The sequence below is a fragment of the Phaethon aethereus genome, assembly GCF_964289735.1.
Source record: "Phaethon aethereus genome assembly, chromosome: 8".
Taxonomy (NCBI): domain Eukaryota; kingdom Metazoa; phylum Chordata; class Aves; order Phaethontiformes; family Phaethontidae; genus Phaethon; species Phaethon aethereus.
Genome location: NC_138584.1, coordinates 7814712 through 7829595, shown reverse-complemented (window position 1 = coordinate 7829595; position 14884 = coordinate 7814712). Strand labels below are relative to the sequence as shown.

Here is a 14884-nt window from a genome sequence, read left to right as displayed (position 1 = left end):
GAATGGAGCTGCTTTTAAAAGGCAGATACACAGCTAATAAAAATCTTCAACTGAAAGGTAATTTCTGCACCTCCTTGAAACTCTTTCTTAAAGGTAAACTTTCCTAAGCAGGAAAACACTTAAGTACTCCAACAAACCATACCTGCTCTTCTGCTATTCTTGAAGTGTTCTGAAGTTTTATTATTGTTTTATTGAAAGCCTTCTGCATTTCTTCCATTTGCTTCCGGTACCTAAAACAAAGAGTGCAAAGGTCTGAAACGCTAGTTCATAAAACTAGAAAATACCACTATTCCAGAAGAAAGCCTCTCTTTGCCCAAAGTAGTTTTATTTAAACGTCAAGTGGTATTTCAAGCTTCAGACATAAAACAGGGATGATGTGTGTCTCTAGTTTTTTTTTGTGGTTTGTTTTCCCCCCCTCCCCCAAGGTTAAGGTCAAACCTATTTCAACACCATAGAGCTTCACGCCAATTTACTCACTGCCAAGACAGACAACACAACAGTAACTATAACTAAGAGCCCCTTCCTTGGAACCAATTCTGAAATGGGTACATTTCCTGATTCTCCTATGGCTAAGCAGCATCACAGGTAAACATTAATATACATACATCCCTCACAGAAAGTTCTAGGTTCCCTCTCCATGCTCCCTTCTTCCAACAAGAGTTATTACAGATAACATGGTAGTTTAAGTGGAAACAATCAACTCAGTAAAGAAGGCATTGTAGGTCTGTGTCATTCAGTGTAACAGCAACAGGAGGATGGGCCCTTTTGTTGAAAGGATTACGGACAGGATTAGCGCTTACATCCTGGCAACACATCCTTTTAAAAGCAATATTCCTCAAAACAAACTAAATGTGATTGTATCCAAAAATACAGAAAGGGAACCCCTGCCACCCATGGACATCTACATCTCCAGTAGCTACCTAGGATTAGGTACTTTTCTCAATTTTCCATAAAGCTTTATGCTGTAACTTACATTATACTCTGCTTCCACTGTACTACTTTCCGTATGCGTATGTTGCTTTGTATAGTTGGCTAAAATCATGTTTACGTATGGTAGACTCTTACCAGTCTTCCTCAAACTTACCTTTGACTAAGTTCTTCTAAGTAACGGCTGCTAAGAGACATGTTTACTTCTAGGGCTTTTATGCGATTATTAAGGCGCATGAAGACGGACTCCTTTTGATTAGATCCATGAACAAGATTTCCGTTAGCATAGCCTAGATCTGTTGAATTCTGCAATTCAGCATAGAAATCTGTAGCTGTTCTCTGCGGTCCCCCAGAGACTGGAATTGCCATTAAAGCTTCTTCAGTTGCCTGGTCATCCTCCTTTGTTTCGGCAGATACAGAAGACTCCACAGGAGGCAAGACAGGTTTCTGCATTTCTGGAGTGCCTTCCTTTCCTTCTCCAGCATCACCGGCTAACATGCCCACTGTATATTCAGGCTGCAGAACAGTCTCTGTAGGCTTTGAAATCACTGGAGTAGCAATAGTCTCTCTTGCGCTCACCTCCTTCACCTCGGTGGCCATGCTGGTCTCAGAAACTACAGGGTTTTCTTCTGCAATAGAGCTCTCGGCCTTTTCTGTTTCTGCACTGATCTCAGCTATATCCACCTGGGGAGTCACACGTGGTGCTACCTGGCCTGCATCATCTTTTGCAGGCTCCAACATCATGTCTGTTGTTGGCAATGGCTTAACTTCAGAAGTAACTTCTAAGAGGAGGGATTGAGACACAGTTTGAGGATGGCTTGGCTCCAGTTCAATTGAATCTGTGGTCTCATTACTGATCTCTTCACGGACCACACTGAAGTCAACTGCAACAGTAGATCCAGGTGGTTTCTCAACTTTGCTGTCTAATTGCTCAAGCAGAGGCTCATCTATTGACGTATGTATAGATTCGGTCAGAACTGCCTGCGGCTGCTGAACATCAGCAGAGTAACCTTGCCCTTGTTTACCTTCAGTTTTACTACGCTGCCGATGCATGGCTACTGCAACTGAACACCATTTAAACAGATATTCTGAAAAGGTGGAAATACAACATGCTGCTGCCATGTCATAGCAGTACTTTTCTGTCTCAAGTTCAAACCACGCCGATGCGTCATCTTCTTCCTGATCATCACTGGGCAGCAAGGTTACCGTTGACTGGCTTGTATCTTCTTCGTACTCTTGTACCAGCTGAACAATAGGACTTTCTTTTGTCAAATCCACGACAAATTGCTCTGTACCTATCCGTGGAATATCTGTAGTAACAAGTCTACAAAGAAAGATTTAAAGATGGACTGTTACTTCAACAGTTTAACAATGCCCACTCTGGAAGACTGCAAAAGTCTTTTCTGTTAGAAAGTTAGCGAAGCTTATTCAAGTGACCAAAGGCCAGTTTGGATACAGTCAGGAATTCTGTAAATTAGTATTTTCTCTGGTGTTATTCAATTCCACTTTGCAAACAAATTATTTCAATCCTTGCTTCTGAAACAGTAAACCCTCTCAACAGCTATTGCCCTTTCCCTCACCCCTGAAAAAGGTCACCAGTTCAAATATCAGTAAGTTCTTACACAGCAAGCATCTTACTCTGCTGCAATCTTCAAACCCAAATGCAAGAATCACAACCTTCCCACTGACCTTCGTCAGTCTCTGAGTGCTAGAAAACCATAAAACCACTAAATACAGCACAAGTCATGTCTTAACATTTAAGCTAGAGTCTCAGCTCTAAGTAGCCAATTCAATTCTTATCAACTGTAATTGATTAGAATTTGTAATCAACTAAAAAACCCCATAGAATATCTACATACAGCTCCCCTTCCCAACCTAATTTTGTATCTTTGCATACAGATTTTCATCAAGGAAAGCCTAGCAAAAAAATACAAGCTTCTATAACAGTATTTTTGTTAATACAATTTAACTGAAGTTTCAGCAATATAACTTACGCTCCTAATTAGTCTCCCTTGCGGGGGACAACCTGCAAAACCTGGAAGAATATTAAGTCAGTTTCCACCCAAGAAAGCTGCAACAGCCAAGAGCGGCAAACCACTCCTGCTGCTTCTTCTAAACAAAGTAATACAACTGAGAAAGTTAGTGATGCATTTTGACATTCAATCAAGTGTTAAAATAAAACCTATTGTAATGGAAATAAATGGCTACAAACAGTAACTAAATGATAGATTTCCCTGGTTAGTACATTACAATACTACACATTTCACCAAATACTTGCCTTTTTACTCGTTTAAGGCAGAGTGCCACTATCTGAGCATTCTACTACCAAAGATTCCAGATCGGTGCATGTCAGTCTCTGGTAGGAACACACTGAAAAAAATCCCACCAACAACCACTTACTCTGGTGAAGGAACAGGAGTTGGTTCAGGCAATCTTGGTGCAGCTGTTGAAGTTGCAGGGGTGGCAGTGACATTTTCAGACACACTTTTGTTCCCTGCTGCAGGAAGGAGGAAAATGTCAACATAAAGATTCAAGAATCGTGTTTGTTTTCAATTAATTTGGGTTTGTTTGTTTTTAGATTATTAACTGCACTACCGAATTAACTGCAGATGTCATTCATAGTTATTTGAAAGAAAGTGCTACTAGCAGTTTACGTATACAATGTTATGGACAGTCTTGAAATATTTCCAGGGAGAAGCAGCAAATTAGACTTTACAGCTGAAGCTGGGTAATAGAGAGAGTAAGGAACTCTGAATGTAGCTGAACAAACATATATGTTATCTTTCTATCTGTACCTGTCTCAGCAAATTCAGCGTCTTTGTTCCACATTTCAAGGTCAGTAGGATAAAAATTCTATGGCACTAATAAGGTATGCCATAAAAGGTGAAAAATGTGATTTAAACATAGATCACCCAACCCCCCATAAATAAACAAAATGACAAAAAGAAATTAGATTTTCCAGAATGCTTTTAATCTTAAAAAAATTACCTTCAGCTTCAGATGACTCTTCAGTTTTGGCTCCAAGCATATTAGCAGCAATATTCACCATACTTAGGATAGCATCTAAAAGAAAAAACAACTAATCAAAGAGGACATATTCAGAGGCACAGAGATTAGCATCACTGAGCAATCTGCTATTTTGTAACACTTGCTTGAAACCAAGCACAACATAAGGACATAAAAAAAAAAATCCGCTCATTCTATTACACTGGATGGATCTGTTGCTTTTAAAGGGTAAGTTTACAAGCTCAAAACCTGTATTTGAAAACCCATATTTAACCTTTACCAGCTAGACCTTCTAACACTACTGAGAAGTACTTGCTGATCATTAGTCCACTGAAACCAAGAAACAGTAAGACAAATATTTAAGCATGGAATTTTCTGACAATCTGAGTGTGTGAACCACTAATGGGGGTCCCAAGCCAGAAATTTAGAGCTCGAACACTCGAATGGAGGAACTCTGATAAAGATAGTTTGGATCATTTGTCATAATAGCACTAAAGTAGTAAGTCAAGAAATGTCATTTGCTGAACGAGCAAGACAGAATTCTGCGTTTGAACACAGGATGTCCACAGCAGGACAGACACAGAAGCCTAAAGATTCATTCCAATTAAGCTGGACTCTGTCATTTTCCATCATACCTCGCTCCTTAATCCCAAATCTTACTTTTGGCTCTGATCCTGCTGCAACATTACAATTCTAAATATTTTAAGATTTGAGGAAGAAAATCTACACTTTACAATCTGTTACTTGAATGCTATCTAGATCAATCAAGGCAACTGGAAGAAAACCGTAACAAATATTCAAAGATCTGCCTTAGATACATATATATATTTTTTTAAGGATCTATTAAGTAGAACAGTTCTGCGTACTCTTCCCCCCTGCCCCATTCACAGAAGTAAATTCAAAGAGGGTCTGCTCTGTATAGCACATATATTACACACAGCTAACCATGGTCTTCATATTCAAAACAAACATAACTGCCAGGCTTCTTTAGAAGATGAAGAGGGAAAGAGCACCTCACTGTAAACACTCAAAAGTTGCCCCAATTTTGCCCCTTTCTCCACCACCCATCAACATACATCTGTATTTAATATTATAAAGTTATTAATGTGATATATGACAGGCATTTCAGTAGTAAGACAAATTTCTTAGACTCCAGGAAGCTCCGTTCAGAACCTTGATTCTGCCTTTCCTCCAAAACAGGTCAAAAAAAACATTCCTGAATTACATTTTTATCTGGGCCTGGATTCTTTGAAAAGTCATGATAATCAAAAGACATTAAACCTGAAGAATGAATGGTTTCTTATTATTGATGGAGAAGCAGAAAAAGAGGGAGGATTAAGAGCTGGTATAGAAGCCTGCCAGTCGAGGAGAATAGCAGGAGTAAGAAGTGCAGGACCCGGCACTTGGCCTTTGAGGTTTAATAAGGCCAAGTGCCAGGTCCTGCACTTCGGTCACAACAACCCCATGCAACGCTACAGGCTTGGGGAGGAGTGGCTGGAGAGGTGCCCAGCAGAAAAGGACCTGGGGGTGCTGGCTGACAGCCAGCTGAACATGAGCCAGCAGTGTGCCCAGGTGGCAAGAAGGCCAGCAGCATCCTGGCCTGTGTCAGAAATAGTGTGGCCAGCAGGAGTAGGGAAGTGATTGTACTCCTGTACTTGGCACTGGTGAGGCCACACCTCGAATACTGTGTTCGGTTTTGGGCCCCTCACTACAAGAAGGATTGTTGAGGTGCTGGAGCGTGTCCAGAGAAGGGCAACAAAGCTGGTGAGGGGTCTGGAGGACAAGTCTTATGCGGACCGGCTGAGGGCACTGGGGTGTTCACTCTGGAGAAGAAGAAGAGGCTGAGGGGAGACCTCATCGCTCTCTACAACTACCTGAAAGGGGGGTTGTGGTGCAGTCGGTGTTGGTCTCTTCTCTCGAGTAACTAGCGACAGGACGAGAGGAAATGGTCTCAGGTTGTGCCGGGCTGGTTTAGACTGGATATTAGGAAAAATTTCTGTACTGAGATGGTGATCAAACATTGGAATAGGATGCCCAGGGAGGTGGAGTCACCACCTCTGGAAGTATTCAAACAACGTGTGGATGTGGCGCTTCAGGACATAGTTTAGTGGGCACGGTGGTGTTGGGTTGATGGTTGGACTTGATGATATTAAAGGTCTTTTCCAACCTTAATGATTCTGTGATTCTGTGAAGAACAGTGAGCTTTCCTCACAGGTTACACTAGCAGAAGAAGATTTAAATACTTCTTACGAGATCAAATGCCTGGAGATGCCCACTATCTCCTCCTCAGAGGTCCTTCCTCCTTGCTGTGTATCAGTCTAAGACAAACGAGGCAAAATGGAAGTCCATCTCATTTGTCCAAGCATGCACATATAAAAAACTCACTGCAAAAAAAATGACACTCACAAACTCAGTATTCCTTCAAAAAAAGGAACACTGACTACCCTGCCAGAGTTGAAAGGTCTCAATAACAAGATCCACCAGCTAGAAACAAATAACGATCACTGCAATATTTCATTGCTCAGTTGTCTTTCTAAAGCACTATCAGTAATAGTTGTTTCAAGTCTTTTTATCATAGCTTTAGTACTCTAAAAGAACAGTAGGAAAGTCACTGCATTTTTCAGACAGCAAACAAAAAAATGCCTGCAACACCACACTTGCAGATAGAACATGTGTGAATACATACGTGTGTATGTACATATTCACATATGGGAATATGCCTCATCAAGACAGCTTGACAATTTGAAAGTCACAGGTAAGAGATAAGCAGTGTCAGGGAAGACTATACTGCTTGCTCTCACCTGTGAGAGGCTAACATTTAAAAATAAACTGCTTTTTCTACTATTTCCCCTTTGAAAACTGCCGTGAGGTGCGCAATATTCCTAGCCATAACCTTTTTGTTCTTAAGGGTCAACTAAGTTCTAGGAAATAGGAGCAAAGAACTCACAGCTCTGATCCACTATGGGATAAAAAGGAAAGCCTCAGCCCAATCAGCATTCATTCCGAGTGCAAATCTACACTACAATAATAAACCTTCATTAACTGGGACAGAAGGAAGAGTGGTACAGTGTAACAGCTCTTTAGAAGAAGTTGTGTGGCAGCTGCTACTATCCTAAATAAGTCAGCAGTTAAGAATACCATTAAAACTGAATATTCAAGTATTCTTAGCCAAACAAACCCCACACCTGGAGGTTTTTCAATGGAAAAAGTGAAAAAGAGACAATCAAGAACCATTAGTTCTCTCAAAAAATTATACAGCTCTTATGAAGAATGTAGAAGCTATAATATTTACATAAAGCCTTCTCAGAAAGTGTTCTCCATCCCCTCCTTCTGAGCTGTACAAAGTAAATATTTATATTACCTCCTATAAACAAAGCACCTTAATTAAGTACAGATTTCCAAGTTCTGAATAATTAGTCAGTACTAAAGTGTCGTAGAACCTTATTTGCAGCCCTATGTAACATCCGTATTATTTTAAATGCTCAGGATCTTTAAGTATAGAAAGCAAAGTTTCCAAAAACTGGAGATCTGGAATAAGAATGATACCCCAACTTCAACTTGTTACTGCTTATTCCTATGCAATTAAATAGGAATCACAATAAATTGTTTCAGCAGAAAAATAAGAAAATCATAGCTGCTCCATGACAAAATGTCATTCTACTTTCAAGTAGCTCATTTTGTTTCAGCACAGCAATAATTTCTCTAATAAATCATACTCACTTGTAGCAGAACCAAGGAGATTTTTGGAAGATTTTTCTTCCCCTGTATTGTAATCCAATAGATAATCTATGTATAAAGAAGAACACTTATGACTATCAAAATTAAATGTGCCAGGAGCAAAGAAATTAAACCCCAAGATTTACCATGTCATTCAACTATGTCAGTTTGACAGTGTGAAAATAAAACAGCAGAAATAGAGTTAAAGGTTAGAGATTACACACCGAAATATCAAGCTCCAAGCAATGAAAGCAAGAAACCCAAAGAGATTCAGGATTCAAGCTTCAGTTTCTCCAGGGTTCATGACATGAATGCAGCAAACAGCTCACTGAGCTTTGTATAGGGTTTTTCCCCCTCCTCCTCATGAGAGCTAGAGGTAGGTGTTTTCATATTTTTTATTTAAACACAAAGTCTGCAAGCCAAAATAAGCACCTTCCCAATTGCTTGCAGCATTGATCATACAAATAATATCAGGAAACAGGCTATGGACACTAAGAATAAAGTTGTTTCCTGTGAGCTGCTTTGATTATTTTAGTTATCCTTTACTACTGTCAGCACATGAAGACATTAATGCCCAGCCTGCCAAGTGAAATAGAGACTTATTACTAGCATCTTAAAGTAACCCTCCAAATAGTTACAACACATTGTTTAAAACTTAAAAGGATTATTGGATAAGCCCAGAAATCCTGAAATACCGTCAACAAGACTAAGAGTAAATTTAGCAGTCAAATCACTTAGCATATGCAGGAAACAACGAGTCACCAGACTAGCACAAGACACATTTGCATGGCTAAAGACACAGTAATTATTTGCTTACCATAATCTTCATCATAGAGTTCTTGTCGTTCAGACTGATACTGAGAATCAGCTATCTCTTCATACTCTTCAACCATGCTAGTACCAAATACCCTATGAACAAAGTTTTAAAATAAAACCATAGTATTAGTCTACTAATCATGTAATTACTTGACATAATTGAAAATGAGATAAGCAATAGTAACATTATGTAATATGTAGCAAATAAATTAGACAAGCAATAGTTGCCTTCCATTAACCAAGATCAAACAGCAGGTGTGCTTATTTTCTCAAAAGTTGTATCCACAAAGTCTATTGCATGCTTGCACATGCTGCACCAAAACAAGATCCTGTTTTTAATTCCAATAATTCCAAAGAGACTTCTCCTCCTTTTTAACTTGAACTCATACCTAGACTTCCTTGTCTTAAGCTCTCCATAAGCTCTTACACCTCCTCTTCAGCTTCACTTTTGACTAACTTTAGGAGTGTCTATTCATGACTACCTCACTTTGCATGCTATATTCTCTTTGACCTGCTCTGCCAAAAATCAAATCTATCCAATCCAATTTAAAGCAGTCTCGTCAACTGAATATATGGTTTGGCTTACAACATTTGAGTTCCCAGGCTCAAATCCTCACATAGCTTTGGCAGGAGAATTGAAACTGTTTTTTAGGAGCAGTACAGAGGATGATTATTCTCTGAACTACACACACACACACAGTTGTTCAGATTCAGACATTCCAAGCATTACTAACTGTATGTACCTAGGGTGCCATGCTACACAGCAGCTTCTCAAAAGCATTCATCACATCTGCTCTTTTTAGTTCACCACTTGTTCATTGTTTTGCTTGGTCAGCCTTGAAATGCTCATGTCCTCCTGTAAAGCTGCTCATGCTCCTGTTTCCTAACACATATACACCACCACCCCACACCACCCCCACAAATATAAACTATTCTTACATACTGAAGAATCAAATCAAAAGATTCAAACCTTCTTTAAACAGCTGTGAAGCATGCTGTGAAGCATTTCCAAATAACTTAAATAAGCCAAAAACTAGAATTTGTTGCCCAACTATTATTAAAACACACTAATCCTCACTGCAAGGAAGACAAAGCAAAACACTTAAAATATTACCTTATAAGACTTAAAGGACAAAAATGTTCTGATCCAAAGTGTGATATCAGCTCCACCTAAAGAATAAAAGGTACTTAAATTAAAACTCCAAAGACCCACAGAGTCAAGAGTTCATTTAACATACACATCCAACCTTGAAATGCCAAGTTTTGTTTACTCAAGGGATTTGTAGATTGCCCATAACAGAAAAGACTGAAAGACTTGTTCTTGCCATGCATTAAAGTGCTGAGTCGTGGCAGAGAACACCCCAAGCCCCATGCATTCATCATTCCAAAAGAAGAGGTTGCTAACCTTTATGTACTTGATGAACATCTGAAGCGAGAGAAAGGAAAAGAAAAAAAAAAAATAGATGTCAGTACAAAGGCAGAACACATGCCACAGGCAACTACAGAGTTTTTTTGTTTTTAATTCAGTACTATAAATGCCTAAGACAAGTTATGAAGGATAAAGTTGCAATACTACTTCATCTGCCTTAGGTAGCAAGATTTCATTTAGCCCACATACCTTGCAGATAGAAGGTAACATGCAACAAGTGTTTTATTAATGAATTTAAGGAGTTAACTTAATTTTTCTAGACAGCATGATTGCAGACAGAATACTGAAGTGTGTTAAATTTACTAAGTGTATTTCTTCCCCTTAAAGAGCACAGATTACAGAAACTGACTTAAAAGGAAAAAACCCTTCATAGCATGCATTCTATGTACTGCTGCTGCTTCAAGTTCAATATAACATGCTTCAATTTATAGAAATACTACTGGAAGAAAATGTATAGAGCATCTGATGATACATTTCGAAGCTTCAATCATTGGTGTATTTCTAGTGAGAACTTGACTACACACTGATATTTAATCTAAATTAATTTGCAAGTCTAGAATGCATTTATTAAACCACTATGTAGACACTACCAATGAAGGACTGTAATAATCTGCAAGTGAGATCAAGGTAACTATTCCCATAAAAGCACTCTTACAAAAAAAAAAAAGTCCACTATTTTTGATACAAGTTCATTAAGCCACTTCAGATATCAAGCTTCTTGAAAAAATTTTTGGACTTCTTCTGTAGACTAGGCACACTTAGAACTTGCTTACTTTTTGCTATAAAGTAAAAATATTACAAGAACAATCCTTTGAAAATTTTACCATGCTACATTATTCAAGACAGAACACTGTATCTGCCAAGGGACTAAATGCTAAAGCATCTAGCGTAATTCTGGAACTTCAGTGACAAGCAAGATTCCAGCTACCTTAAGACATTCATTCAGCCAGAAAGCAGAATCAATAATAAATGAAATCTTTATCCTGTGACTCAAGCAAAATTTTTTTCTAGAAGTTAGGTAACTATCATTCACAGCTACTTCTTCGTGAAAGCATAAATTGTAATTCAGTAGCACAAACAAAATTTTTTTTTTTTGCAAGCACCATAACAGGAAGATAACACATCACTGGAGAGGACCTAAAAAGTCTGTATTTTACTTGAATTTAAGCCTCCACTACATCCCAATATTTTCACAAAAGCTTTTATCCCAATCCAAGTACCATATTATGTATGAGGTTTGGAGTTTTTGAGTCTCTTGAGTAAAGATAGCTTGCTGCAAGTTATTTTGAAGGCAGACAGATCATGGCAAGTGCTCCAGTAGCAGTAAGCCTATAATAATTTCCATGAGTCACCGTTATGATTGAATAAATGCAAAACTGCACGTCGAGTCTGAGAACCAGAATTCAAATGCTTACTCTTTCAGAGTCACTTAAAACTGTACAGCAGAATACAGCACAAAAGTATCAAGAAGTATGCATATTCTAATCCGTGCTCCAGGGAGTGGGCATGCATATACATATATACACACACGCACATACAAATCCAGAACAGCCAAGGGACAAAATAGGTTGATACTTCTAATCTTATATTCAGGAGACAGTTGGTTAAGACAAATAGAATAGAACACTGTCTGGATTTTTCTTAATTCAGATAGCAACTAAGTACGTACTTGGACACGAGGTAATAGGTGCTTCCCAAGATGCTCTCAGTTACCATTATGAGGAAGGTAATATACTTGTGATTGTGTGACAAGGGTTTAGTATATGGCAAATCACACTAGGGCCACTAACGAAACTAGTGCAATTAATGGTAAAGCATGCTTTGATAACAGGTGTCTCTGGATGCTCTGTTATACAGGGTAAGCCCAGCAAACCCTTCCTGCGCTGAGAAGTATGAATGCTTTTGCAGTGTTAAGTTACCTTAACATATTTTGCATACATCTGTTCATCCAGAGGAAAGCTTTGGACATTTCTCTCATCTCTGGCATGGAAAGTGCCTAATTTAATCCATTTGTTTGTTGGATACCTAGAAAAGAAACAATGGAGTCAGCCAATGAAATGCAAAAACCTACTGTTTACAGACATTTGCTGAAGTTCCCCAAAATGCCTTTTCACAAAAAGAGTTACTTTTTTTTTTATTTGCAAGAAGCAGCAATGTGGGTTTTCTTATGGAAAGAAGAGTTGCAAAATAAGGCTAGTCCAAGCACAAAAGCTCAGCAGTTTCTCTCCACAAACTTAAAAACAGGAGTGCAAGCACTTGAAGGATGAAACCCTATACTTAATCCAATTACTGAAATTCAACTAGCCTACAGTAAAGTTTCTGGAACTGAAAAAGTCACCTCAAGTGAACACTGAAGAACATGACACACAAGTGACAGGCTGTAAATATTATTGTAAGCAAGCAGCAAAAAACTGTGAGCAAAGTGGAGTTAGAAATAAGCAACAGATCAAATGTGGAAAATCAGAATCCACACGCTTCGAGCGCTGAAGAAAGTGAGGTTTTTCTGATAGACTGTGCAAATGTCTCCTCCTTCACATACCAGAATAATCTCCTCACTCCCAAAAGTACTAGGGGTACAACATTGCTTAAAATACAATAAAGTCACCCTTTAATCAGCCATACGGCCAACCAATAGTATTCTTACCCCTTCCACTTCCTCAATAATGGTTTGGGGTTTTTTTAAAGTTTGGGGGTTTTTTGGACAGAGTTCACCACTGAAGACAGTTTCAGCCAAGTGAAAATAGTCTGAATGACCTCCAAGGGAGGAGACAGCCCACAACCCCCATGTCATTCTGTTAAGTAATGTTCTTTTTATGATCTGCCATCCACTACCCAGCAACTGCATAATTTCTGCTGCTTCATTGCTACATTTCAAGAAAGTTTTCCTTTTCATTTAAGGTTGCAAAGAAAAAAAATACAGGAAACATGGAAAGAACATAAACCATGTCTTCTAGGACCCCACAGTTGCTTTTCCATGGAAAAAAAATGCTAGTAACTTATAATATATACAAAGAAAATCCATGTAATTTCACAATGAATTACACTTTGCACAATAACAGGCATACAGAGATCATGTTTTATGAAGCCATCCATTTAATAATTATTTCATTTTTCATTCAGGAGGGCAGGTTTTGTTGACATACCTGTCACTAATAGACACCAGAAAGTCTTTAGGAGTGGAAGAGAATAATTCATGATTTGCAATGTCAAGCTGCTTTACTTGGACTGGTTCACAGAGCTCAATAACAAACCTTGAAGACAAAAAGGAAATTATTTTTAAAAAGCACTTTTCCTTCTACAATTACAATCCTCAGTCCTTTAACTTGTTACTGCATCCTTCACTGGATATAAGGGAACACAAAAATGCTGTACAATAAGGAGGCATCACTCGTTGCTCCCTTCAAAATCACTAGTGACATTTACGTGCATATCTAGCTTAGTAACTCTAGATAGCACCTGTAGCTACAAAAGCTTCATCCATCTTGTACTCAAAGGCAAAAAGTCACAGAATTAAAAAATAAGGATAGCAAACATCATTTAAACCACACCTGAAATACCAGTTAGTACGTGGTAAATACCAGTCATGTGTCCTGCAATTACCTGACAGCTGGGGAAAGAAACCAAAGTCTTTACTTGAACACTCAGCGCTTTCTCTTCTGCAAGATTGTAATTATCTACAAACGTATCTACAAATACTACAGTCAATAAAGCTATCCCTTTAAACAGAACTCCATGCGGGACACAATAAAGTGTCCACCACTAAACCCATCAAAGTCACTTACACACACATTTCGGGCAGAGACATACCAAGGTCACGTCAGTCCCACAAGATACACACAGTCACACTGCGATGGAGAACTATAACAACTCCTATCATAGAAGCAAGCCTCAGAAACCTACCAGATCTTAGTACTGCAAGGATTTAGCATATAAAGGTCCATGTTTTCCATCAAAATAGCTGAAGTGCTCTGCATAAAGAAGAAGATGAGTATTTTAAATTGTATGATAGATACTAATGCAGCACCAAGGGTGTTTCCCCTCTCTCCAAAAATAAGTTTGATATTAGTTACATAGACTAGACTAACACAGCAAGATTCACAATATTCTAGGCAAGGTCATATACAGGAGACAGTATGCCATACTACTTTTGGGCAGTCACAGATTATTTATGACGGCAAGTTATTTAATAAAACTCTGTTGAATTTCTGCAATGAGTAGACTCTGCTCCTCCTTCCAAATTAACTTACAGACAAACTATAGCAATCCCACTTAAAACAAGAGATAGATAGTTTATGTTCCATTTTTCTAAATAAAAAAAAAAAATCACAATAAACTCAAACACAAAAATAAAAGATTACTTTGGAAATCAGTGTTCAGTTTTAACTAAGTGAACATATTTTAAATACCGCTTGCCTAACAGCAAACTGAAATAATACACACTAACAGTTAGTGAATGCTTACCTTCGCCTCTGGATTCGCTGCCAGAATTTTGGCACCACACTCTACAGAGGCATAGTTATTTCTATTTTTCTGGACCTTTTTTGTGGAATGCTGCCCACCAACAGCAGAAGGGTGCATTGACTGACCTAGGAACAAGAAAATATTGCTACTATAACCAACCACACAAACAGTATTTTCACTTCCAGGGAAGTTCTAAATCACTGCTTTTATACAATAAATGCTATCAATTATGTAGTTCTAGTAGAAAAATGAGTTCCAGGCTGCATTCCAAATTCAGACAGTTTCATTATTCAAATCTGAGACAAGATGAAAGTTGTCTGTATTTAGAGCAAACAAACAAATCCTGAACTCACTCTTTTCTTTCTCCACTTCCATGACCTTCTTCTTCCATTCATCAAATGTTGGAATGTCTCCAGGGTCCTTTGGAGTTACCACTGATGTAGGGTCAATTTCTCCTGTTTTCTTATAGTCTGTCTGCAAAAGAGAATGCCACCAATTGTGAATATTTTTCAGTACTGACAATGAAAA

General features: G+C 38.4%; 1 protein-coding gene across 1 annotated transcript in view; it reads right to left on the bottom strand.

The window, feature by feature from the left end:
- The window catches only part of SUCO (SUN domain containing ossification factor), a gene marked incomplete at both ends in the record, with an annotated part of 42894 nt that overhangs the window by 6853 nt on the left and 21157 nt on the right, over positions 1 to 14884 (bottom strand). Inside the window, 13 exons of the mRNA XM_082003140.1 lie at positions 143 to 230; positions 1085 to 2251; positions 3328 to 3424; positions 3916 to 3990; positions 7654 to 7719; positions 8468 to 8559; positions 9581 to 9636; positions 9872 to 9892; positions 11815 to 11920; positions 13039 to 13146; positions 13796 to 13863; positions 14357 to 14481; positions 14710 to 14830. Of these exons, the coding sequence (XP_081859266.1) occupies positions 143 to 230; positions 1085 to 2251; positions 3328 to 3424; positions 3916 to 3990; positions 7654 to 7719; positions 8468 to 8559; positions 9581 to 9636; positions 9872 to 9892; positions 11815 to 11920; positions 13039 to 13146; positions 13796 to 13863; positions 14357 to 14481; positions 14710 to 14830 (2190 nt within the window). The remainder of the gene's footprint in view (positions 1 to 142; positions 231 to 1084; positions 2252 to 3327; positions 3425 to 3915; positions 3991 to 7653; positions 7720 to 8467; positions 8560 to 9580; positions 9637 to 9871; positions 9893 to 11814; positions 11921 to 13038; positions 13147 to 13795; positions 13864 to 14356; positions 14482 to 14709; positions 14831 to 14884) is intronic.